The 25732-nt window shown below is 44.1% G+C and overlaps 1 protein-coding gene across 1 annotated transcript in view; it reads right to left on the reverse strand.

Moving 5' to 3' along the window:
* LOC124620281 (probable glutamate receptor) overlaps positions 1-25732 on the reverse strand; it is a 185506-nt gene that overhangs the window by 114144 nt on the left and 45630 nt on the right. Inside the window, exon 5 of the mRNA XM_047146949.1 lies at positions 4088-4299. Within this exon, the coding sequence (XP_047002905.1) occupies positions 4088-4299 (212 nt within the window). The remainder of the gene's footprint in view (positions 1-4087; positions 4300-25732) is intronic.

Genomic DNA, 25732 nt, shown 5'->3' on the forward strand with positions numbered 1-25732 from the left:
GATTCTGAATCATAAGCGCGCCGAAAAGTTGTTCTGTACCACGTGACTGATTACTTACGGTATCACAGTCTTTGACTAGTCGAGCAATGGCATGTCTGGTAGGATACAATTAGAGGCTAGCTAATCACAAACCTCCATGGATTGCTTGGTCTGTTATCATCAGTAATGGAACAAAGACTGTTCTAATACAGACTGCATTGTTGCCTGATATCCCTGAGGGTACAGCATTGAAGAAGTAACCAGCATGAGATAACAGGTGTTGTGCTATCCAGGCAATGTACTTCTGCACACAAACATCGAGTTTACTGGACGTTTGCGACAAGTATGGAAGGATATAGTGTGGTTCACTGTTTACATGCAAGGCAGATCTAGTGCACTGTGTGTCAGGTTCACTTGTGCTAACAGCTGATAATAATGGAGTGGGATAGATTTACATCAAAATTTGTTACAGACATTCTGAAAGGTGTCAAGAAACTTTCTGTGCACTAAGAGCTTGGTTCTTTTTGTGTCGGATGTTTCTTGTGGATTTCAGTAACTTCACAGATCCCCATAAATACACCTTTCTCCATTTCATGCAAAATAGATTATTATTAAGTTTGTGATGAGGTACTTTTCTTTGTAAGTAGCCGGCCGGTGTGGCCGTGCGGTTCTAGGCGCTTCAGTCTGGAACCGCGTGACCGCTACGGTCACAGGTTCGAATCCTAGCTGGGGCATGGATGTGTGTGATGTCCTTAGGTTAGTTAGGTTTAAGTAGTTTTAAGTTCTAGGGGACTTATGACCTCAGATGTTGAGTCCCATTGTGCTCAGAGCCATTTGAACCATTTTCTTTGTAAGTGTTCTGGAACATTATTCATAGCTATGCTATGTGTAGCTGTTATTTCCTAGTTTTAAGAAACCATATTTATTGATTGTTTTTGTATTCGTAATTCAGCACTTGATCGTGACCTGGGAACTGAAAACAGTCACGCTAATACGTAGCTTGTTTGCAACTGGAACATCGATTTAATACAATTGTGATGAATGATCTGTGTCCAAGAACCATATGGGCGACATAAAGTTATAATCTGTGGAAGGGTTGAATTTACTTCCGTTACAAAAAGAAACCACAAACGAGAAACAGAATAAAACTGCAGCAGTTCGTATGAAAAACCGGTCATTCAGCTGCTGATCTGGTCTATTCTTAACTTGTAATCATCAACAGATACCCTGTTAATAGGTTGATGAGTACAGAAAGTTTTTATAATTCTGTTAAGTAGCTCTAAGCCAGCCATTAAGACTGCTGATGGTTTAAAAAGGTATCAGTGTGGAAAATGATCTACAAGATTTCTCAAAAATACAAATTGTGAAATGAATTATATTTTGTGACCCAAATTAATATTTTTATTTTATTGCAGTGGTGAAGCTGAGGTGGCATGTTACAGAAGGTACATGAATAATAGAATAATAAAAAGATCAGTCATTAGTTTGTGGGGGAAATGACAATGATATTATTGTTGTATCAATAGCAATTCGGAGGTTACTGCCAAAGATCTTTGGAAACACCTTATCGTGAGCTGTGGTTCCCTAACTTGCCTACCTTGAAAGCCGAAAAATAAAGATTAAGTTGTCCCCAACTGCAAGGTTGGCATGAGCATTATAGCACCAGGCATGGTCCTCTGAACCATGGTATAAAACTGCAGTTTTATATTAACAAATCATTTATTATTGTGGGTAGAGAAAGAAGTCATAAGGGCCAGAAAAATAATAGAAGCGCCTGCACTCCACTGACAACGGCCGGCCGTGGTGGTCTAGCGGTTCTAGGCGCGCAGTCCGGAACCGCGCGACTATTACAGTCGCAGGTTCGAATCCTGCCTCGGGCATGGATGTGTGTGATGTCCTTAGGTTAGTTAGGTTTAAGTAGTTCTAAGTTCTAGGGGACTGATGACCACAGATGTTAAGTCCCGTAGTGCTCAGAACCATTTGAACCATTTGAACCACTGACAACGTTTCCCCTCATAATGCATCAAAAGACAGAACTCCACAATCAGGTCCAGAGAACCGAACCACCTGATGCAGACGGGCTGCCATGTCATCCTCCGCCATATAGTGTCACTCAGATGCAGTATGGAGGGGCTTGGGGTCATCGCATCGCTCTCCCAGCCGTTTTTGGATTTTCCAGGAATTGGAGCTGCTACTTCTTATTCAAGTAGATCCCCAATTGGCATTAAGAGAGTGATTGGACGTCATTACAGTCCTCCCACCAACGAAACATCCCTGCCACTACCAAAAGTGCTTCACATTGCAGTGAGACGCGCTGGCCACTCAGTTTTAGAGGGGACGATCATAAGGAGTAACATCAGCTTTCATGCTAAAGATTCAGGACAGCGAATACTACACAAGCAAATGAGGATACGTAATAGAAACTGCACTACTGGCCATTAAAATTGCTACACCAAGCAGAAATGCAGATGATAAACAGTTATTCATTGGACAAATATATTATACTAAAACTGACATGTGATTACATTTTCACGCAATTTGGGTGCATAGATCCGGAGAAATCAGTTCCCAGAACAACCACCTCTGGCCGTAATAACGGCCTTGCTATGCCTGGTCATTGAGTCAAACATAGCTTGGATGGCGTGTACAGGTACGGCTACCCATGCACCTTCATACCTCAATTCATCAAGAGTAGTGACTGGTGTATTGTGACGAGCCAGTTGCTCGGCCACCATTGACCAGACGTTTTCGTTTCGTGAGAGATCTGGTGAATGCGCTGACCAAGGCAGCAGTCGAACATTTTCTGTATCCAGAAAGGCCTGTACGGGACCTACAATACTCGGTCGTGCATAATCCTGCTGAAATGTAGGGTTTCGCAGGGATCGAATGAAGGGTAGAGCCACGGGTTATAACACATCTAAAATGTAACGTCCACTGTTCAAAGTGCCGTCAATGCGAACAAGAGGTGACCGAGACGTGTAACCAATGGCACCCCCGAGTCGTGTAACCAATGGCACCCCATACCATCACGCCGGGTGATACGCCAGTATGGCGATGACGAATACATGCTTCCAATGGGCGTTCACCGTGATGTCGCCAAACACGGAAGCGACCATCGTGATGCTGTAAACAGAACCTGGATTCATCTGAAAAGTGACGTTTTGCCATTCGTGCACCCAGGTTCGTCGTTGAGTACACCATTGCAGGCGCTCCTGTCTGTGATGCAGCGTCAAGGGTAACCGCAGCCATGTTCTCCGAGCTGATAGTCCATGCTGCTGAAACGTCGTCGGACTGTTCGTCTTGTAAACGTCCCCATCTGTTGACTCAGGGATCGAGACGTGGCTGCACGATCCGTTACAGCCATGTGGATAAGATGCCTGTCATCTCTACTGCTAGTGATACGAGGCCGTTGGGATCCAGCACGGCGTTCCGTATTACCCTCCTGAACTCACCGATTCCATATTCTGCTAACAGTCATTGGATCTCGACCAACGCGAGCAGAAATGTCGCGATACGATAAACCGCAATCGCGGTAGGGTACAATGCGATCTTTATCAAAGTCGCAAACCTGATGGTACGCATTTCTCCTCCTTACACGAGGCATCACAACAACGTTTCACCAGGCAACGCCGGTCAACTGCTGTTTGTGTATGAGAAATCGGTTGGAAACTTTCCTCATGTCAGCACGTTGTAGGTGTCGCCACCGGCGCCAACCTTGTGTGAATGCTGTGAAAAGCTAATCATTTGCATATCACGGCATCTTCTTCCTGTCGGCTAAATTTGGCGTCTGTAGCATTTCATCTTCGTGGTGTAGCAATTTTAATGGCCAGTAGTGTACATTTGGGAAGTTGAGATATGGCAGTCCAACATCAAGAACATGTTCTCCGTCAGTTGTCTCTCAGACTCTCAGTTTTCATTCTGTTACTAGATGAAAGTGGATAGCATCTTTTCATTTGATCATACCACACAAATGCGTCTCATGCTCAGGATTCACAACCACTCCAGTTGCCTTTTAGCAAACTCTGTAAACGTTAAGGCAACATTAAACTAGCGCTTACTGAATAAATAATAAATAATTAAAGCTCGATTAATGAAGTCAGCAGTGTACCTGCATTGATTCCAACGCAAAGCTGTTACTGATGATATTGACGCTCCAGTCACTGGCGAGGATGTCCTCCATTCCATGGTAAGGCAGAGTAGACTGCCTGAGAGTGGATGTGGCAGTTAGCCTGGCGCCGTATCCGATCCTCAGGATGAGGAAAAGGGCACAGATCCAAAAGTACAGCACTCGAATTGCACATCTGCGAGAATCGCCTGACGCTGTAACAGATGAAAGTCGACACATCATATTTTCGTAAATGGGGTAGAACAGAGAATAAAGCAATAAGTATTGGTTAAAATCAGTCTTGGTTGCAATTTCACTTTTTTTATTTTTAATGACGCATTTCGCGTTATTTAGGCATCTTCAGGTTATCTTTTCTAGATGGACGCGAGAGGCACCAAGATCTGCATAACGCGTTCCCGTTCACATGAGCGAGTAACGGTAAGCCCCTATCTTACTGTTACTCGCTCCTGTGAACGGGAACGCGTTATGCAGATCTTGGTGCCTCTCGCGTCTGTCTAGAAAAGATAACCTGAAGATGCCTAAATAAGGCGAAACGCGTCGTTGAAAAAAAAAAAAAAAATTGCAGCCAAGACTGTTTTTAACCAACACTGTTAAGCACTGTTTTGCTGTTATGCCACATATAGATTGGAAGAATAAGCAATAAGTAAACCCTATGGTTAAGGAAACTAAATTTTTATTGGTAGTACGGCAAGCTGAAAAAGAGAGAGAGGGAGAGGGTGATATATACCTGCGTATGATAAAACCGTTCCCTCAAAAGTGTGTCTCCTTCATACCTCCTCTGTGTTACCGCAGATGACGTGCCATTCATCTCATTTATACTAAGATTGCAGTAGATGCGAAAGTGCCTATTTGCTCCCACCGTCCTCAGTGGAATGCCTAAGTTCCATGTAATATTCACCAAGCTGCAGTCTTCTATGGTTATCTCCTGCGCAGAGAACAGCGCGTAGGTCGTGAATCCTTTATCTTGAGGCTGTAAGAAACTCTTAGCGAGGAACTGATATTGTGTGAATAATTAAATTTTCAACTATTTTGTTTGTACGGGATGCCACTCGCTTTTTCTTAGCGGAACCCGAGAAACTCCACAGTTACATTTTAGAGTCAAAAATATTTTCCATCCTTCAACAATATAATGAACTCTGTATTTCCATAATTACTATCACACTGTTTTGAACTACATGTCCGAATAACCATACATTGCTGATAAAGTCTTAACCTGATGCCGATGGCCGCAGAAAACATGTCTGTCTTCCAAGACTGACTGTGCAGCCCTGACATTTACAAACATAGATTGCTAATAAAGTCTTAACTAAACCCGACGGTGGCAGACAACGTGTCTGTCCTCCGAAACTGCCGCACCAGCTCTGATGTCACAGCCGAAACTCTTCGTCCACCATCCAAGTTAGGCGCGATCCGAAGATCTCCGAAGTGCTTCGTCTGCCTTTTCGTTTATCAGTTGTTTATTATTCAGCTGGTTATGAATACTTGTGAAATAAGGCAATGATAGCACGCTATTGAGAGAGGCTTTGATATAAAATTCAAGTAAATACGCTGTTTAGCTTTTCTAATATTAGTAACAGAAGACTATCATTTTGGCGCGTAACTTCCGAATACATCAGCCAATCGTGGAGAAGGACCACAATTAAGCGGCCTTTGTCACATACCCGAACTGAACAAGCCACCTGTCATCGGTACCTCACACCACATTACGTCGTCTTGCCATTGCTGCCTTCCCAACTGCTCTAAGAAGAGCTCCCTGTAGCTGAATATGATAGCTGTAAAGCCAGAAATATTCCAGTAAGGTATAAAAGTTTCTTATTAAGTGCACTTTGAGAAGCTGTTCACGTGGTAATGGTCTCATGTTGTCTTGCTTGAAAAGCTACTTTAAATTAAATAAATTCTCTGAATGACCATATCAAGGTTACTTTCGCGATTTTCAGTTAGTAAACTGGGGCAAATGTCGATTTCTGCATTGGTGCATTTCATTACCAGGCAATACGCTGCTGATCAGTTGAATTAGAGATTTGTGGAGATTTCAGTGCAGATTTCTTAAAACATTCTGAAAAGAAAAATTAATTGCGATCATTATTTGCTTGTTTCAACCTCATTTCAGTAGCCAGTCTTCCAACTCACATGCATCAAAAGAGCACGTTCTTGACTGATAACATCTGTATAGACGATGCTCATGCTGAAACAGTTAATATGTACCAAACTGGTAGTGGGCTACCTGATCATGATGCAGAAGTAATGGAAATAAACAACATAGCACCTCACAGCGCTGAAGCATGTCTGTACACAGCAGCGATGTTTACTAATGAGGACAGGATACAACGTTCTAAGAATAAGTTGGTAGAGCTGGTATGGAAATTTTAAGGATATGAGTACGGATATTTCTACTGGTAACTGAGGACAGTGTACATTACATTAGTATTTACGTTACTTTCAGACTAATAATTATTGCTGTTACAAATTACAAGTTGTACGTTTTTAGGTTGGGTAACACTTCCAAGAACATATGGCAAGATGATGTCTAGTTTCCTCTGAGCAACAGGTCAGATGTTGAAGTGTGGACGCAAAATGGTTAGTCTATACTGACAAGCATAGTCCACATAGTGGTGCAGTTATGATCGTGAACAAGACACCAGGTCGTAAAGTTTGTTACTTGTTTGTGGGAAGTCTGTTTGACACAGAGGAAAAAAGAACCAAGATGCTGATATGTGTACCTATAAACCACCTATTACCCCATTATAAAGACCATAATAACATAAGATCTGACGGTACTTGAATTCTGCAGAAATACTGTATTATTTTAAAGAAAGTCATTAAAATGTCCAGAAAAATGGACACACAGACAGAAATTAATAATGCAGCCAATAAGATTAAAACTATGTGGGATGTTGTGAAACAGGAGATAGTACAACCATTCAATGTAGAAGATACCATCAGAGTTGAAGTAAATGAAAGTGTTGTGACCGATAATTCACAAGTTTCAAGAGTTTTTAACAATCATTTTCTAAATGTTGCAGTGGAAATAGGATTAAATGGTTTGGCTGGAGAAGCAAGATAGTATGTTGAAAACGTAATTCCACAAAACGTTAAGCAGCTAGAAGTAGCAACAATATTCTTCACTAAAATTCGCAGAACTACAAAAATTCTGAAACCAAAAACTCATATAGCGTTGATGTAATTTCCAAAAGAAAACTGAAAAATTGTTCCAACTTAATAAGTAATCTCCTTATTGATGTATGTAATGTGTCGCAGCTACAGGGGATTTTTCCAGCAAATTAAAGTTTGCAGTTGTTAAACATGTTTACAGAAAGATGAGATGAAAGACTAAAATTATCATCGACCACTTTCCCTACTGACGTCTTTTTCCAAAATATTCAAAAAAGTGCTGTGTACTCAAGAGTAGCCTACCAGAAATTACTTTCGTTAAGACTAAATGCTTCTGATTAAAACCAGTTTCTGTTTTGGCATGATTAAAAAAAAAAGCGAAGCAATTCGAATGCTACATTGTGGCAATATTAGGTCCACCTTGAAAGTTGGACGTTCATATTTTTGGAAAGCTGGCCACTTATTATGCTGTTGAGTACATACACAATCTCTGAGTCAGAGATATTATTATCGCGACTAGTAGAGAGCGAACTGTTGTTGAGATCAGTCGGACGCAGCCTGGTGGGGAGAGAAACCGCGCGACACGAGAGGTCACAGCCCGCCCTGGCTGGTAATTGGCCTTTTTGCTGCACGCAGCTATTGTTAAGGTATTTTATCAGATTTTTGTATGCATACATTGTGAGTAATATTTGTTTCTTTGTTGTGACCAAATACATGATTATTGATTACAGACGTTGTGGAATAAGTAAAGCTTTCCAATTGTTCAATGAAAAGAAAGGACTGAGTAAAGTTTGTCAAATGAGTCTTCATTTTCAGAATATAGCAAAATTAAAAGTTTTTATTGGTTCCTCTCATTTTTTACACCGATTAAGTCTTGTTGACCAAACCCCTCCTGATCATTCAATTTCTATACAAAAAAACCATAGGAGTAGTTGGATCAGTAGTTGTAACCATGCACTGTACTCTGCATGGATCGCAATATTTCTTTTGAATTATTTTAGCATGTTGCTGACCATGCAGTTGCAGCGGCAAGACGAGGTAAGATGTCTGTCGTGTACAGCAGCATTGCAGTATAATTGTTATCAGACGTTAGAGAATATTTTGAAATTCGCACTGAGATATTAGAGAATTGTTTTCACATGATTTGTAGAAAGAGTAGTTTGTTTCTGTTTTTGTTTTCTATCAGAATACTGACATGACAGCATGTAGGAGGTTCCAAAAAATGTTTAAATACCGACATGTCAGGATGAAGGTTTTCACAATACAAGTTGTATGCCTATATATCAGATTTTAAGATAACGACAATGAAGTTTCACTAGATTGCCTTGCAGTTTTAGAGAAAAAGTATAGGTAACGATAATATTGTCAGAGACAGAGCCTTACACATTTCTGTATGTCTTTCATGGGGCTAATACTAATAATTAATTTTTGATAAAAAAACTTTTAACCTCTTATGTAGAGATAGGTCGTCTGCAGCACCTCTCCAGAGTGTGTATTGTGCAAATGCATCTTTCGTGAGTGTAGAGTAGGCACTCATACAACACTGTGATGTTTGTGTTAACTCCATCTAGATGTGATTACAGCTTACAGGACCATTTTACAAATCTATATTTTCACCAACAATGAAGTCATCACAACTAGGGCAGTCTGAAAACTTCAAAGTTGGCATTTGATTTCATAAGCAATCTAGTGCGAAATATCTACCTTGTTGTCGTTTGAGAACAGGGAAGTGTCATCAATTAATTGTAGCTGGTTCAAGCTTAAGTGCAAGTGAGGAGACTGCGTTCTTCAGGATCGATTGATATTTAGGAGGGAATTTCAAGGTGGTGCTCCTCCTGCGATATCACTCCGAACGTGGGCAAAAATTTCACGACGGAGTATAGGTTGGCTGATTTGTGGGAAGAGACTAAACAGCAAGGCCATTGGTCCCATCGGGTTAGGAAAGGATGGGGAAGGAAGTCGGCCTTGCTGTGTCAAAGGAACCATCCTGGAATTTGCCTGAAGCGATTTAGAGAAATCACGGGAAAACTAAATCAGGATAGAATTTCCTGTGAGGTTCAGACCAAGCAAATTCGGTAGCCATAATGTCAGTGCGAATTCCTATTATGTTTGTCAATGCACTGTAACACAATTCTGCCCTTTTGGAAGTTGCCATTGCCAACAGCAGGGAAACCAAGCATGAAGGGATGCATTTGTGGCACAATAATGTTCACATACATTAGCTGTGATGCCATTTTCGACTACTAACACGGATCCCATGAAGGCCCAGGTGACTGTACCTAAAAGCATAATACGAGTAGGGGAACAAGGAGGGCATCAGCGCATTTTGTTAGTGTGGGTTGCCTACATAGGGGCAAACCTATTGTTTTCCTTTGATTGACAGGTACTTAACCTATTGTTCTCCTTTGATTGACAGGTACTTAACCTATTGTTCTGCTAAAAGGATCCTTCCTTTTGATTGAGAGGCACTTAACCTATTGTTCCCCCACTCCCTCCCACAAACCCCCTTCCCCCTCACTGCTACAGATACACTTAAATGTCTAAGTTATTGGAATAGGCCCCACTCACTCTTATTAATTTGTTTGACTTCTTCATTGAATTGATCAATTAATTAACCTCTCACCTGCTGGTAGACCCCCTCCCCTCCCCCTCCCCTCTCCGCCCCAGAAAATGGTGGGAAGTTCAAAATCTATCAAGACAATGCAACACACCATAGCTACCTCCACTAACCTAAGAAAATGGCGGGGAAAAGGGCATTTTGGCTACCTCCACTAACCTAAGTTATCCACCTGCCACCTCTTCCTAGGGATTGGCAGGAAAAAGACTCCCAACTGACCTAGTACACAGTACTGCCACCAGAGGGCACCGTCGTCCCTTCCATGACGTAATCCAAGATGGCGGTCTGTTGGTGGTGGAGAGGAAGGCTCTCATAACAGGAAATTCAAGGGTACATTGTTTATTTATAAAAAAAATCTGTTTGTGGGAGTTGGATTTCTCTTGCTCATTATTCTCTGCTGTTTGGAAACATGTAGGTCTTGTAAGAAGTAACTACACGGAGAAAACATGTTGCATAACATAATGTATGGCATGGTGTCTTAACCTAATATTTGACCCTTTGTTGGCACTTAACCTATTGTTCTCTTAAGTGGTTTTCCATTTACCCCTATTACCCAGGTGAGAGGTTAATTAATTGATCAATTTAATGAGGAAAATCAAATTAATAAAAGTGAGTGGGGCCTATTCCAATAACTCAGAGATGTAAGTGTATCTGTAGCAGCGAGGGGGGGAGGGTGTTTGTGGGAGGGGGTGGAGTAACAATTGGTTAAGTGCCTGTCGATCAAAAGGAAGGATCCTTTTAGCAGAATAGTAGGTTAAGTACCTGTCAATCAAAGGAGAACAATAGGTTAAGTACCTGTCAGTCAAAGGAGAACAATAGGTTAAGTACCTGTCAATCAAAGGAAAACAATAGGTTTGCCCCTGAGTGTATACCTGCCCTTTATTTAGGCAATCCGCACTAACAAAATGCGCTGATGTCTGTCTTGTTCCCCTACTAATACTGCTCCAAGCAGCCTGCATCCTTGATGCAGTGCATGTCTCAGATAACCATCCGCCTGGACGACTGCGTATTTGCACATGAGCCATCGGCTTGATGTAAAAAAGAGACATGATTCATCTGACTAGGCCACATGTTTTCATTAATCTATTCTCCAGTCTCGCCGATCTCCTGTGCACTGGAGCAGTAATGCACAACTTCTTTTGGTGCATAGGGACCATTTACGTATTGTCTGCTTGGAGCTCTGGTGCTTCAGAACATTTGTGCCTGCACCAGCACTAAACGCTGTCGCCATATTTGCCACATTATTGACTGTCCTGCTTTACAGAGCATACTAGCCTAGGACCTCCACATTCCGTGATGGCTGGTGGAGGACCAACAAGTTGTCATCTGCTCTTGGTTTTGCCACCATCCATCTGCCTTTCATAAATGCTTACAACAGTAGCACCTGGACAGTTGACCAGCTATGCCACATCCGAGGCACTTGTTCTGGGGCACCAGGTCATAACAATCTGCCCTTCGTCAAAGTCGTTTATGGCACTGGACAGGACAGACCTGATATTCTCAGAAATATGATTCTTTTTCCATTTCTGAGCACCTAACTTGGATCCTGAGCATTTATCCTGGGTCTCACATCTTCAGCTTTCGGTGCTGACGTGTTATAGTTCTCACAGTGAGCGGCATTGCGCAAGAGACACCTTCACTTAACGTTTTTCAACCTCCTTGGTCAATGGCGTGGCGTAAGACGAGTCAAGTGGTGGACCGCACAATGATACAGCTCTCTTCCCCGTCGATACTTTTCCTGTTAACACGCTCCATTTGCACTCTCCTCCCCGCCCCCCTATGCTCAGAGTTCAACTTCCATGAGCTGTAATTTGGGTTCCTATGGTTGACTACATTCCATTAGAACTACTGATAGCCCTGGGAGAGCCAGCCCTGACAAAACTCTGCCATCTGGTGAGCAAGATGTATGAGACAGACGAAATACCCTCAGTCTTCAAAAAGAATATAATAATTCCAACCCCAAAAAAAAGCAGGAGCTGACAGATGTGAAAATTACCGAACTATCAGTTTAATAAGCCACGGCTGCAAAATACTAACACGAATTGTTTACTGACGAATGGAAAAACTGGTAGAAGCCGACCTCGGGGAAGATCAGTTAGGATTCCGTAGAAATATTGGAACACGCGAGGCAATACTGACCCTACGACTTATCTTAGGGATTAGATTAAGGAAAGGCAAACCTACGTTTCTAGCATTCGTAGACTTGGAGAAAGCTTTAGACAATGTCGGTTGGAATACTCTCTTTCATATTCTGAAGATGGCAGGGATAAAATTCAGCGAGCGAAAGGCTATTTACAATTCGTACAGAAACCAGATGGCAGTTATAAGAGTCGAGGGACATGAAAGGAAAGCAGTGGTTGGGAAGGGAGTGAGACAGGGTTGCAGCCTCTCCCCAATGTTATTCAGTCTGTATATTGATCAAGCAGTGAAGGAAACAAAAGAAAAATTTGGAGTAGGTATTGAAATCCAGGGAGAAGAAATAAAAACTTTGAGGTTCGCCGATGATGTAATTCTGTCAGAGACAGCAAAGGACCTGGAAGACCAGTTGAACGGAATGGACAGTGTCTTGAAACGAGGATATAAGATGAACATCAATAAAAGCAAAACGAGGATAATGGAATGTAGTCGAATTACATCGGGTGATGCTGCGGGAATTAGATTAGGAAATGAAACACTTAAAGTAGTAAATGAGTTTTGCTATCTGGGGAGCAAAATAACTCACAAGTGTCGAAGCACAGAGGATATAATATGTAGACTGGCATTGGCAAGGAAAGCGTTTCTGAAGAAGAGAAATTTGCTAACATCGAGTATAGATTTAAGCGTCAGGAAGTCGTTTCTGAAAGTATTTGCATGGAGTGCAGCCATGTATGGAAGTGAAACATGGACGAGAGAATAGAAGCTTTCGAAATGTGGTGCTACAGAAGAATGCTGAAGATTAGATGGGTAGATCACATAACTAATGAGGAGGTTTTGAACAGAATTGAGGAGAAGAGAAGTTTGTGGCACAACTTGACTAGAAGAAGGGATCGGTTGGTGGGACATATTCTGAGGCATCAAGGGATCACAAATTTAGTATTGGAGGGCAGCGTGGAGGGTAAAAATCGTAGAGGGAGACCAAGAGATGAATACACTAATCAGATTCAGAAGGATGTAGGCTGCAGTAGGTATTGGGAGATGAAGAAGCTTGCACAGGATAGAATAGCATGGAGAGCTGCATGAAACCAGTATCTGGACAGAAGACCACAACAACAACATGGTTTCCTCTCCCCTTCTTAGGCACCAGTGTATACCCTCTTCGGAAATAAACTGCTTCGGTGTCAGATTTTTGGCAATTAATCTCATGTGACCAACTAAATTTCGATGACTGCTCCCTCATCTCTACTTGTACACTTCTGTTGCAAGTTATGTGGAATACGTTTGACCATAAAATACTGAATACGAGGTCTGTTCAAAAAATTACAAAACGTTTCAACTTTGGAGAAACAAAAAAGTCTGCAAGTCTGGAGAGTAGGGAGGATGAGGCTGCACAGTGATTTGGTTTTTTGTGCAGTAGTCACGCACCAAAACGGGTGAACGTGCGGTTGCGTTATCGTGATGCAAGACCCATGAATTGTCTCGTCACATTTCAGGCCGTTTCTTTCTCACAGGATTTCATGACATGACCCAACTGAAATGTTACATTCTTCTGCAACCTCTCGGACAGACTGTCTTCGATTTCGTTGACGTTCTTGACATGAGCGCCGTTGGTAGACGTCGAAGGGTGACCACATCGAGGGTCATTTGTACCTTCCGTCCGGCCATTTTAAACAGTGTGAACAATTCGTAACACCGAGTACAGATTAAGCACTCATCATCGTAAAGGTTTCCTTTAGTTTCACACAAAATTTAATGCAGACGCGTTGCTGCTCTGACTCTGACATCTCGAAATTCGCAAGTTGTGCGACACAACTTTCTACTCAGTACAGAATTCAGCAATAACTAACAGACATACAACAATGAAACTTCCGGCAGTTACACGTTAAACACAGGCGTACGCAGGGATGCAAATCGCATTTCGGTGCAATACACCATTAGCGCAAAATTACGAATGTTCCGGGATTTTTTTAACAGACCTCTTAGTGGTCCTTTTGCAGGTGGTTGCCGCCAGTATGTTACATGTTAGCAATAGGCAAGTGTGAGGCACAACTTTTCGTGTGGCTAGTGGCTGCGTCTTCCCCGAGTTAAACTACTGCGGTGAAGCAAGCAGACTGTGTCCCCACTATGCCGCACACATTCAGCTTGTCACCTCTGGCACACACGTGTTTGCACTGGCGTGCTGTCTTGTTTGTGGACGTCTGCTCGTGCTGCTTCTGCTGCTGTCCTCGTCTGTGCTGAATTCTGGCCGACTCGCACACTGCCACCACCCGTGTCCTGTCCTACTCGTTGCCCAGTGCTGGGCAACATTAGACGCCCTTGCTACCTGTTCCTGCCATCACCGTGAGGGTCCCAGACTCGACGCCCACGTGGTCGCCGCTCCACCGCCGCCATCTCGACACCGCTGCCATCTGCATGCTGACGCTCTGTTGGGATATGCCGACGATGTTGTCACTACTGTCATCGCATGACAGCACAGATGTGAGTCTCGCTAGCATTTGAGTCCTGATGCCGATTTGCAAAAAAATGGCTCTGAGCACTATGGGACTCAACTGCTGAGGTTATTAGTCCCCTAGAACTTAGAACTAGTTAAACCTAACTAACCTAAGGACATCACAAACATCCATGTCCGAGGCAGGATTCGAACCTGCGACCATAGCGGTCTTGCGGTTCCAGACTGCAGCGCCTTTAACCGCACGGCCACTTCGGCCGGCTTGCCGATTTGCAGCTTAGCAGCCTGAAGAAGTAAGGATCTGCGTCCTGACGGGTTTCTTTCATTTCCTGAGCCATTTTGATTCATTAATGTTTACAGTGAGACCCATTGTAACCATGCCTCAAAAAACCCGATCTCGGGATGAAGACGCCTAAGAGAACGAGGATGAAGACCTTATTGATTCATTGTAACGAAGACTTAATGATGCTATGGTCAAAAATATAGATTTAGAAAAGTGCTGAACTGCGAAGCCTAGCAACCTGATCAGCGTAACATAAGGAAGATTTCAATGTTCAAACTACGCTTGGTGAAGCTAGAGAGGCCAAAAGTAACTCAGCTACTGTCTCATCTACCCCTTCTAGTATTGCCGGTAGTTTTTCTGCAGTCAATTTTATTCCTTCCTTCTCGGGGAAACGCACAGAAAATCTGGAAAACTTTTTGCTAAATGTCTATGACGTCGGTCACATTTTCCCCTAGTCTGACACTTTTCTGTAGAATGTGCCACGGTTGAAGATAACTGCCCACAGAAACAAAACAGATCGTTCTGTGGCTGTGGCAGTCAATCCTGTGGCTTGGAAAACGTGCCTTCCAATCAGGGAAATGGCAGAGTGGCAGGTACAGCTACCCAACCCCGCCCCTCAGTAAAGTTAGTTAGCCCCATAAATTAACGAGGTTTGAGGGAGGTAACGAACGTAGCTGTGAGAGCAGAAATGTGAGGAAAACAAGTCTGTGTAGAGTTGACGTGCCTCGAAATATCCATTGCAAAAGTTTTAGCAGAGTGGTATTCCAACAACCAAGGTGTTAGTTACTACCGTGGCAAACTGTTAGACCTCACACAAGGGTCGTGGGAAGATATTTAACAATTTGCAGACCGCATAAGAACTATCTCATGCAAAACTTATACCCATCATTGGGTTACAATGCGCAATCATTTATTCCTTCAAGAAGCTGAGGCGCAACCAATTGATGTCTTTGTCCGTGGCTTTAATCTGCAAATTGACTGAGAGGCTGAGTTCGCCTCCACTACTTCACGCTTGGCTTTAGAAGCTGGCTGCTTTGTTGCTGCCGTAACATGTAACGGTGAGCCACGTCGTATGTTTACTAATGAATCAATTTGTGCCTGATGCAAGTGAAGTAGTCATACGGGTGATAGTACATGTTTAGCACCTTATTGTCCTAATTGCTGAGGGTTTCGGCATTTGGGAATGCACTGCCCACAGAAACAAAACAGATCGTTCTGTGGGCGTGGCAGTCAATTCTGTGGTTTGGAAAACGAGCCTTCCAATCAGGGAAATGGCAGAGTGGCAGGTACAGCTACCCAACCCCGCCCCTAGTAACGTCAGTTAGCCCCATAAATTAACGAGGTTTGAAGGAGGTAACGAACATAGCCGTGAGAGCAGAAATGTGAGAGAATCAAGTTAGATTTTAGTGGATACGAGTGCTCAGATAAGTTAAAGTGTTTCGTTCTCTTGGTGACTACCAGACATTGAAATCACCCTGACGTTGTACCTTTGGTTTGGGTACCGGAATTATAAATCCTGCAGGTGCGTCGTCAGTTAAGCTGAAAATTAATGTCAGCACCTATGGAAGCGATTAGGGTGAGAGTTCCGGGTTTTGACATCATACTTGATTTCATACGCCAGTTTCACGGCGTGATTGATTTTCGGTCACACACTATCATTTCACCTCTACGACGCGGGGAAATCCAGGGAAGGGCCCATCCATTCCTCCGAATACCGGTGCACTGCATATCTTGGTGCTGAAAAGAGCCACCCGTGTAGAAATAATGGGCGGCAACGGAAGTGTTCTCTGGTTGACGTCCAAATGCACGAACCTAAGGGCTGTCTTTTTTGACTGACCCACTCACTCAAATTCATGTCCTCGACAGAGTTCAAGTACACGTGAAACGAAGCTTGTGCAGAGCAGAATCCTTGGAAGGAAAAGTGCGAGTTCCTCTATGCTTAGATGATTTTGGAATCTGGAATGTAACGCTATCCAAGGGAACTATACTGGCCAGTATGCAAGAAGTAACGAAGAATGAAGAATCTGTTCACGAACAGACGGTTAACAAAAGAAGAAAATTATTACCGAGAAATGTACGCAATCATGTCAACCCCGACGCAGCAACTGCAGAATGAGGTGTCCTATTTAACCGACTCTGAGCAAAGCTTGTTATACCTGGTTTTAGAGAAGTGTCATGGTTATTGAAAGATAAATAATACTTGTTACTGATCTGGTATACTATGAGATTCCAACTGCACAGGAAAAGCAAACTACCCAGAGACCGTTCCTAATTCTGCATGAATTACAGTCTGTCGTGGAAGAAACAATTCAACAACTTGATGCAAGAATCATTTAACCATCAGCCACTTCCTGGTCGAGTCCGATTGTCTTTGTTTCCCCCCAAAAAAAATCTATTAACAGTGAGAAGACCTACCGCGTATGCTAAACATGATACCTATATCCTGCCATATACTGAATAAAGATTGAACAGGTTAGGAAATTGTAAGTTTTTACTGCTCCTGATACGCACTCTGGCTATCATCAGATCGTGATAGACCATCAAGACCGACCTAACACCGCTTTTGCCTTACCTTTTGGCCTGTATGAGCTTTTGTGGATGTCTTTTGTGTTAATAGCTGCACCTACCACATTTCAAATGTTTGCTGATTTGTTGTTAAAAGGTCTGAAACCCACTACCTATTTAGTTCACCTGGACGATATTATTATTTTCTCTCAAACTGATGAACATTTAGAACGACTGAGAAATGTGTTTGTGAGGTTTCAAAATACCCATCCAAGTCTCAAGTTGGAAAACTTCTCTTTCGCAGAGTCACAAGTCCATTATTTGGTACACATTATCAGCTCCGGTGAGGTAACCCATACTCGCAATTGACAGAAGCAATGGATAACTTCCCTATCCCAACCTACGTAAAGGAATTACAAAGATTGCTGGGGTTAATTATTATCGTCGTTTTTTTTTAAATTGCACCACTGTGACTAAGCCCTTACTTAACCAAGTCATTAAAGCAGGTAGTACCCTTTGGATGGACCGCAAACTGTGAAACTGCAGTTCAAAAATTAAAGGAAGTTTTGAAGGGTTCACCTCTGTTCATATATATCCTGACTTCCAAGAACCTTTTATTCTCTCGTGAGATGCCTCGGACTTTGTTGTTGGCACTGTTTTAGCCAAGAGCACAACAGCGAGGAAAAACCTACTGGTTATGCTTCTTGCAAGCTCAGAAAAGTTGAAATGAATTATATTACCAGAGAACAAGAGTTATTGGCCATAATGTCTGGTGTTAACTACTTTAAATGCTTTCTATAGGACAGAAAATTTACCGTGGTAACTGACTACGCCGCCTTGTTATGGATGTTCAATTTAAAACATCCCAGTAGCCGGCTAGTATGTTGCGCTTTAAAGCCAGCTTTGATACTACTTCATAAACCTGTAACACTGCACCAAAATGCAAACACCCTCAGCAGAAAGGTTAGAGTAGTGCAAGCATACAAAATATTAACAGCAGAATTAAAAGACACACAGAAAAAAGACTCCATTTGGCCACAGTGTGCCACATGGGCTGATTTTTGTTAGAAGATGGTATACTGTACAATAAAACTCCGTTGGGTAAGTCACTCCTCACCCGTATCATTGCTCAATCACACGATATCATACAAGTTTACAATAGAGGCAGATGTACTACAGATATTCATATTGCTACGCGGCATTGACTGGCAACGGCAAGGAAAGCGTTTCTGAAGAAGAGAAATGTGTTAACAACGAGAATAGATTTAAGTGTCAGGAAGTCTTTTCTGAAAGTATTTGAACGGAGTGTATCCATGTATGGAAGCGAAACATGGACGATAAATATTTTAGACAAGAAGAGAATAGATGCTTTCGAAATGGGGTGCTACAGAAGAATGATGATTAGATTGGTAGATCACGTAACTAATGAGGAGGTACTGAAAGAGTTGGGGAGAAGAAGTATTTGTGGCACAACTTGACTAGAAGAAGGGATCAGCTGGTAGGACACATTCTGAGGCATCAAGGGATCACCAATTTAGTACTGGAGAGGAGCGTAGAGGGTAAAAATTCCAGAGGGAGACTAAAAGATGAATACACAAAGCAGATTCAGAAGGATGCAGGTTGCAGTAGTTACTCGGAGATGAAGAAGCTTGTACAGGATAGAGTAGCATGGGGAGCTGCATCAAAGCAGTCTCTGGATTGAAGACTACAACAATAACAACACGCGGTATTGATGGCTCAATCGAATGCGCGATGTCGATAAGTGTATCTATGCATGTTTACATTGCACTCAGCATTGTCTGCCGACACACTCACGTATTCCTTTGCAAACCTCGCCAGAAACATCCAAACCATATGATACCGTAGCCCTTGATGTAATGGGATCTTTTTACCAAATCCAGCAACAGAAATAAGTACACATTGCCAATAAGTGATCACTTTTCCAGATACCTAATACTAGTGCCGTCTGCTGATTGATGGCTGAAACTGTGGATGAATCACCCGGTACTATCATTTTGGCAACCCAGATGCCATTCTAACTGATCAGGGAAGAAATTTTATATCCTCATCATTTGTACAAGTATGCAAACTGCTTGGAATTAAAAAGTGCATAACTGCCTCCTTGTTAAACGAGTATTGTATTATTAAGTCAGTCGAACGCACACTGATACATTCCTTTCATACACTCTGCTTGCAACAGCATAATTCACGAGTCAAGCCTGTGTCAAGTCCCAAGAGCACTTCCTTCGAGACAGACAAGCTACCACTGGGAGTACACTCGAAAGAAGAGAAGGGTTTCGCGCACAAACTTACAGCAATCTGGCGTCGGCCGGATGTAATTGTACGAAAGCTACTGCCAAGCAGGTTCAGAAGGAAAATAAAAGAGCTGCAACTGCATAATCCTGCTGTTAATAAAGGCAAAACTAAAAGGTTCACCCCCCCCCCCTTCTAAAAGCCCTTATCAAATCGTGCGTTTGACTTCCCACTGTCAAGGCAGACCAACCACCAGGTCATCCTGTGATAGTTCACTTCGATACATTAAAACCTTATGAAGGGAATGGTGTGTCACCCCGGCCTGCTGCTCTGATAGATCCGCCTAGACCCTAGAGAATGCTGTCTGCTGTTAGAACAGCGTCATGGAAGAAGAAACAGGTTCCGCCACAACATTCACAGCCTTGATATACTCTATGCTCTTGACACACTTATGTACTATGGTCGCTTGATTAGGAGTAGCGTATTTCCAGTGCAGCTATAATTACCACACAGAATCAAAATCCTCCAGTAGTATGGTAAAGCGTGTCTGGCGAACACAGAGAATCCGAGCCGACTGTAACAGTTATTCCTCGTACACCCTTCCGTTGTGATCTATTTCACTTTCAATCTTGTTGCCTTGGCATGGCTTTGGTAGAAATCTCCACTCTGGAGGCGCCAATCCCTTATTCTTGGGGACGTAGAATGAATGGCTCTCCCTAGTCCTACTCCACACAACTGCTTCACTACCTGCCTGTGTATCGCTACAGCTACGATAGCCGGATGACACCATTAGCCGACTCAGTATGGACTGTGACAAGTATTTTTATACCTATGTACTGTGCAGTCAAGAGCCATGGTCACCTAGATGAGTTTCCTGCCTCTATCCTCTGGATGACAGAGACATGTATTTCGATCTTGGAAGTAATATGCAAGGGCTGGTTAAGAGTTGGAACACAATTTAACGTGCATAACGTTATAGGGTGCACCAACTGCACACAATCCGCGCTTATTCTGATTTATGCACCAGGACCACGCCCGTCAAAGTCATGTACCAACACATACGATTGTGATGAAGATCCCTTACACGGTGTCAATAAGAGTAGACGTCCCATAGTCAACTTACGGAATGGGATGGATGTGGTTGGTTTGCTTTCACGTTCCTTCTGATTTGCGTGCGTGTTGATGCCGCCCCTATGGGCTCCACAGGATTATCATCAGCCGAATTTAGTCGCTCAGATGTCAACGTAAGTTCACTATAATGCTCTTCAAACCATAGTAGCACGGTTATGCCACTGAGAGCCGGCCGCAGTGACCGAGCGGTTCTAGGCGCTTCAGTCTGGAACCACGCGACCACTACGTTGGCAGGTTCGAATCCTGCCCCGGGCATGAATGTGTGTGATGTCCTTAGGTGAGTTAGGTTTATGTAGTTCTAAGTTCTAGGGGACTGATGACCTCCGATGTTAAGTCCCATAGTGCTCAGAGCCGTTTTTGCCTCTGAGACACGGACAATTATACTGCCGAAAGACGGCATCACCGTCGGGGAAGACATCAATCGTGGAGGGGTGCACGTGGTTCGCAGCTGTCAGCGCGTCTTCGACTACTACCACAGGTCCCATGCAAGCGTGGGAGAATGTCTTCCGTAGCATAATACTGCTCCCACCAGCCTGCGTCCTTGACGTTTAGAGCCGCCATTGACCTCGATGACGGCGCTTGTGGAGACGACCATCGACCTAATGCACCCGAAGAGCCGGCACGTTTTCGCTGATCGACGGTCGAATCTCGATGGTCCCGTTCGCTCTGCAATCGTAACTGACAATGGCGTTGGGTCAACATGTGAACACGTAGGGATGGTCTGCTGCAGAGGTCCACGTTTAACAGTGTACAACGAACGGTGTGCCCCGAAACACTTGTTTGTGCACCAACACTGTGCTCTTTCGACAGAGATGCCACATATCAGCATCAGACAAGCTTCTGAACCCCATGCTCTGTGAATAGTCGTGGACGACCCACCTTTTAGGGCCAAGTGGTAGTTTCACTGTCCTCCTATCTCTTGCCGAAGATCCTCAAGACAGTAGCACATGAACGTTCGACCAGCTTCGCCGTTTTTGAGATACTCATTCACAGGCTCGGCGCAATAAATAATCTCCCCTCTGTCAAAGTCGCTTATCTCAATGGATTTCCCCATTTGCAGCCCATATCTTTGCTAGAGTAGTCCCCCGTTAGTGTGTGCTCCGCTTACATACTTTGTCACCGTGTCACGTGCCGGCAACGCCATCTGAGCGTATCCAACGTCGCGGTGTGCAGTGGTGATAATGTTTTCGCTTGTCAGTGTACAGATGATACAGTTACATACTTCCGTAACGACCTTTCTGTTTACACACAGCTCATGGCACAACTAAACACGTTTTAATTGGCTAGAAACGTAATACAAGTTCGTTGTCAGTACAGTTCCGATTTGAATGCAGCGAGACAGTTTTCGTGACAGTTGAACGGATGCTACAATAATTATACACACCTGCTAGCGCCATATCGACACTTTTAAACCTCTTTTTGCATTTGCACATCTTCCTATGCTTAATTATACAGGATGACAATTATTAAACTACACTCCTGGAAATGGAAAAAAGAACACATTGACACCGGTGTGTCAGACCCACCATACTTGCTCCGGACACTGCGAGAGGGCTGTACAAGCAATGATCACACGCACGGCACAGCGGACACACCAGGAACCGCGGTGTTGGCCGTCGAATGGCGCTAGCTGCGCAGCATTTGTGCACCGCCGCCGTCAGTGTCAGCCAGTTTGCCGTGGCATACGGAGCTCCATCGCAGTCTTTAACACTGGTAGCATGCCGCGACAGCGTGGACGTGAACCGTATGTGCAGTTGACGGACTTTGAGCGAGGGCGTATAGTGGGCATGCGGGAGGCCGGGTGGACGTACCGCCGAATTGCTCAACACGTGGGGCGTGAGGTCTCCACAGTACATCGATGTTGTCGCCAGTGGTCGGCGGAAGGTGCACGTGCCCGTCGACCTGGGACTGGACCGCAGCGACGCACGGATGCACGCCAAGACCGTAGGATCCTACGCAGTGCCGTAGGGGACCGCACCGCCACTTCCCAGCAAATTAGGGACACTGTTGCTCCCGGGGTATCGGCGAGGACCATTCTCAACCGTCTCCATGAAGCTGGGCTACGGTCCCGCACACCGTTAGGCCGTCTTCCCCTCACGCCCCAACATCGCGCAGCCCGCCTCCAGTGGTGTCGCGACAGGCGTGAATGGAGGGACGAATGGAGACGTGTCGTCTTCAGCGATGAGAGTCGCTTCTGCCTTGGTGCCAATGATGGTCGTATGCGTGTTTGGCGCCGTGCAGGTGAGCGCCACAATCAGGACTGCATACGACCGAGGCACACAGGGCCAACACCCGGTATCATGGTGTGGGGAGCGATCTCCTACACTGGCCGTACACCACTGGTGATCGTCGAGGGGACACTGAATAGTGCACGGTACATCCAAACCGTCATCGAACCCATCGTTCTACCATTCCTAGACCGGCAAGGGAACTTGCTGTTCCAACAGGACAATGCACGTCCGCATGTATCCCGTGCCACCCAACGTGCTCTAGAAGGTATAAGTCAACTACCGTGGCCAGCAAGATCTCCGGATCTGTCCCCCATTGAGCATGTTTGGGACTGGATGAAGCGTCGTCTCACGCGGTCTGCACGTCCAGCACGAACGCTGGTCCAACTGAGGCGCCAGGTGGAAATGGCATGGCAAGCCGTTCGATAGGACTACATCCAGCATCTCTACGATCGTCTCCATGGGAGAATAGCAGCCTGCATTGCTGCGAAAGGTGGATATACACTGTACTAGTGCCGACATTGTGCATGCTCTGTTGCCTGTGTCTATGTGCCTATGGTTCTGTCAGTGTGATCATGTGATGTATCTGACCCCAGGAATATGTCAATAAAGTTTCCCCTTCCTGGGACAATGAATTCACGGTGTTCTTATTTCAATTTCCAGGAGTGTATATGAAATAAAATCGTCATAACTTCTGAACGGTTTGCGTTAGGACGTTCAAACGGCACGGTTGACCGGGGGACATGATGGGAATTAGTATGCGCATGGTATGGTTTGGTTTAGCGACGAAGCCCACTTTCATTTGGATGGGTTCGTCAATAAGCAAAATTTGCGCATTTTGAGGGACTGAGAATCCGCATTTCGCGATTGAGAAGTCTCTTCACCCTCAACGGGTGACTGTGTGGTGTGCAATGTCGAGTCACGGAATAATCGGTGTGATATTCCTCCATGGCACAGTGACTACCGAACGATACGTGAAGGTTTTGGAAGATGATTTCATCTCCATTATCCAGGCGACCCTGATTTCGACAAGATGTGGTTCATGCAAGACGGAGCTCTATGCCATCGGAGCAGGAGAGTGATGTTCTGGAGGGGCACATTGGAGTCCGCATTCTGGCTCTGAGCTTCATAATACCCTGTTTACCACCTTCCCTCGATACCAATCGCAAATGATCTACATCTACATCTACATACATACTCCGCAGTCCACCATACGGTGCATGGCGGAGGGTACCTCGTACCACAACTAGCATCGTCTCTCCCTGTTCCCTTCCCAAACAGAACGAGGGAAAAATGACTGCCTGTATGCCTCTGTACGAGCTCTAATCTCTCTTATCTTATCTTTGTGGTCTTTCTGCGAAATATAAGTTGGCGGCAGTAAAATTGTACTGCAGTCAGCCTCAAATGCTGGTTCTCTAAATTTCCTCAGTAGCGATTCACGAAAAGAACGCCTCCTTTCCTCCAGAGACTCCCACCCGAGTTCCTGAAGCATTTCCGTAACACTCGTGTGATGATCAAACCTACCAGTAACAAATCTAGCAGCCCGGCTCTGAAATGCTTCTATGTCCTCCCTCAATCCGACCTGATAGGGATTCCAAACGCACGAGCAGCACTCAAGAATAGGTCGTATTCGTCTTTTATAAGCGGTTTCCTTTACAGATGAACCACATCTTCCCAAAATTCTACCAATGAACCGAAGACCACCATCCGCCTTCCTCACAACTGCCATTACATGCTTATCCCACTTCATATCGCTCTGCAATGTTACGCCCAAATATCTAATCGACGTGACTGTTTCAAGCGCTACACTACTAATGGAATATTCAACCATTACGGGATTCTTTTTTCTATTCATCTGCATTAATTTACATTTATCTATATTTAGAGTTAGCTGCCATTCTTTACACCAATCACAAATCCTGTCCGAGTCATCTTGTACCCTCCTACAGTCACTCAATGACGACGCCTTCCCGTACATCACAGCACCATCAGCAAATAGCAGCACATTGCTATCCACCCTATCCAAAAGATCATTTATGTTGATAGAAAACAACTGCGGACCTACCACACTTCCCTGGGGCACTCCAGATGATACCCTCACCTACGATGAACACTCACTATCGAGGACAACGTACTGGGTTCTATTACTTAAGAAGTCTTCGAGCCACTCACATATTTGGGAACCAATCCCATATGCTCTGCAATCTGCAGTGGGGCACCGAGTCAAACGCTTTCCGGAAGTCAAGGAATATGGCATCCGTCTGATACCCTTCATCCATGGTTCGCAAGATATCATGTGCAAAAAGGTCGAGTGGCGTTTCGCAGGAGGGATGCTTTCTAAAGCCGTGCTGATACATGGACAACAACTTCTCTGTCTCAAGGAAATTCATTATATTCTAAGTGAAAATATGTTCGAGAATCCTGCAACAAACCGATGTTAGGAATAATAATCGGTAATTTTGAGGATCCGTCCTTCTACCCTACTTATATACAGGCGTCACCTGCGCTTTTTTCCAGTCGCTCGGGACTTTACGTTGGGCAAGAGATTCGCGATAAATGCAAGCTAAGTAAGAAGCCTATCCCCGATGTTATTCAATCTGTATATTGAGCAAGCAATAAAGGAAACAAAAGAAAAGTTCGGAGTAGGTATTAAAATCCATGGAGAAGAAATAAAAACTTTGAGGTTCGCCGATGACATTGTAATTCTGTCAGAGACAGCAAAGGTCTTGGAAGAGCAGCTGAACGGAATGGACAGTGTCTTGAAAGGAGGATATAAGATGAACATCAACAAAAGCAAAACGAGAATAATGGAATGCAGTCGAATTAAGTCGGGGGATGCTGAGGGAATTAGATTAGGAAATGAGACACTTAAAGTAGTAAAGGAGTTTTGCTATTTGGGGAGCAAAATAACTGA

The sequence above is a fragment of the Schistocerca americana genome, chromosome 6, assembly GCF_021461395.2.
Source record: "Schistocerca americana isolate TAMUIC-IGC-003095 chromosome 6, iqSchAmer2.1, whole genome shotgun sequence".
NCBI classification, from domain to species: domain Eukaryota; kingdom Metazoa; phylum Arthropoda; class Insecta; order Orthoptera; family Acrididae; genus Schistocerca; species Schistocerca americana.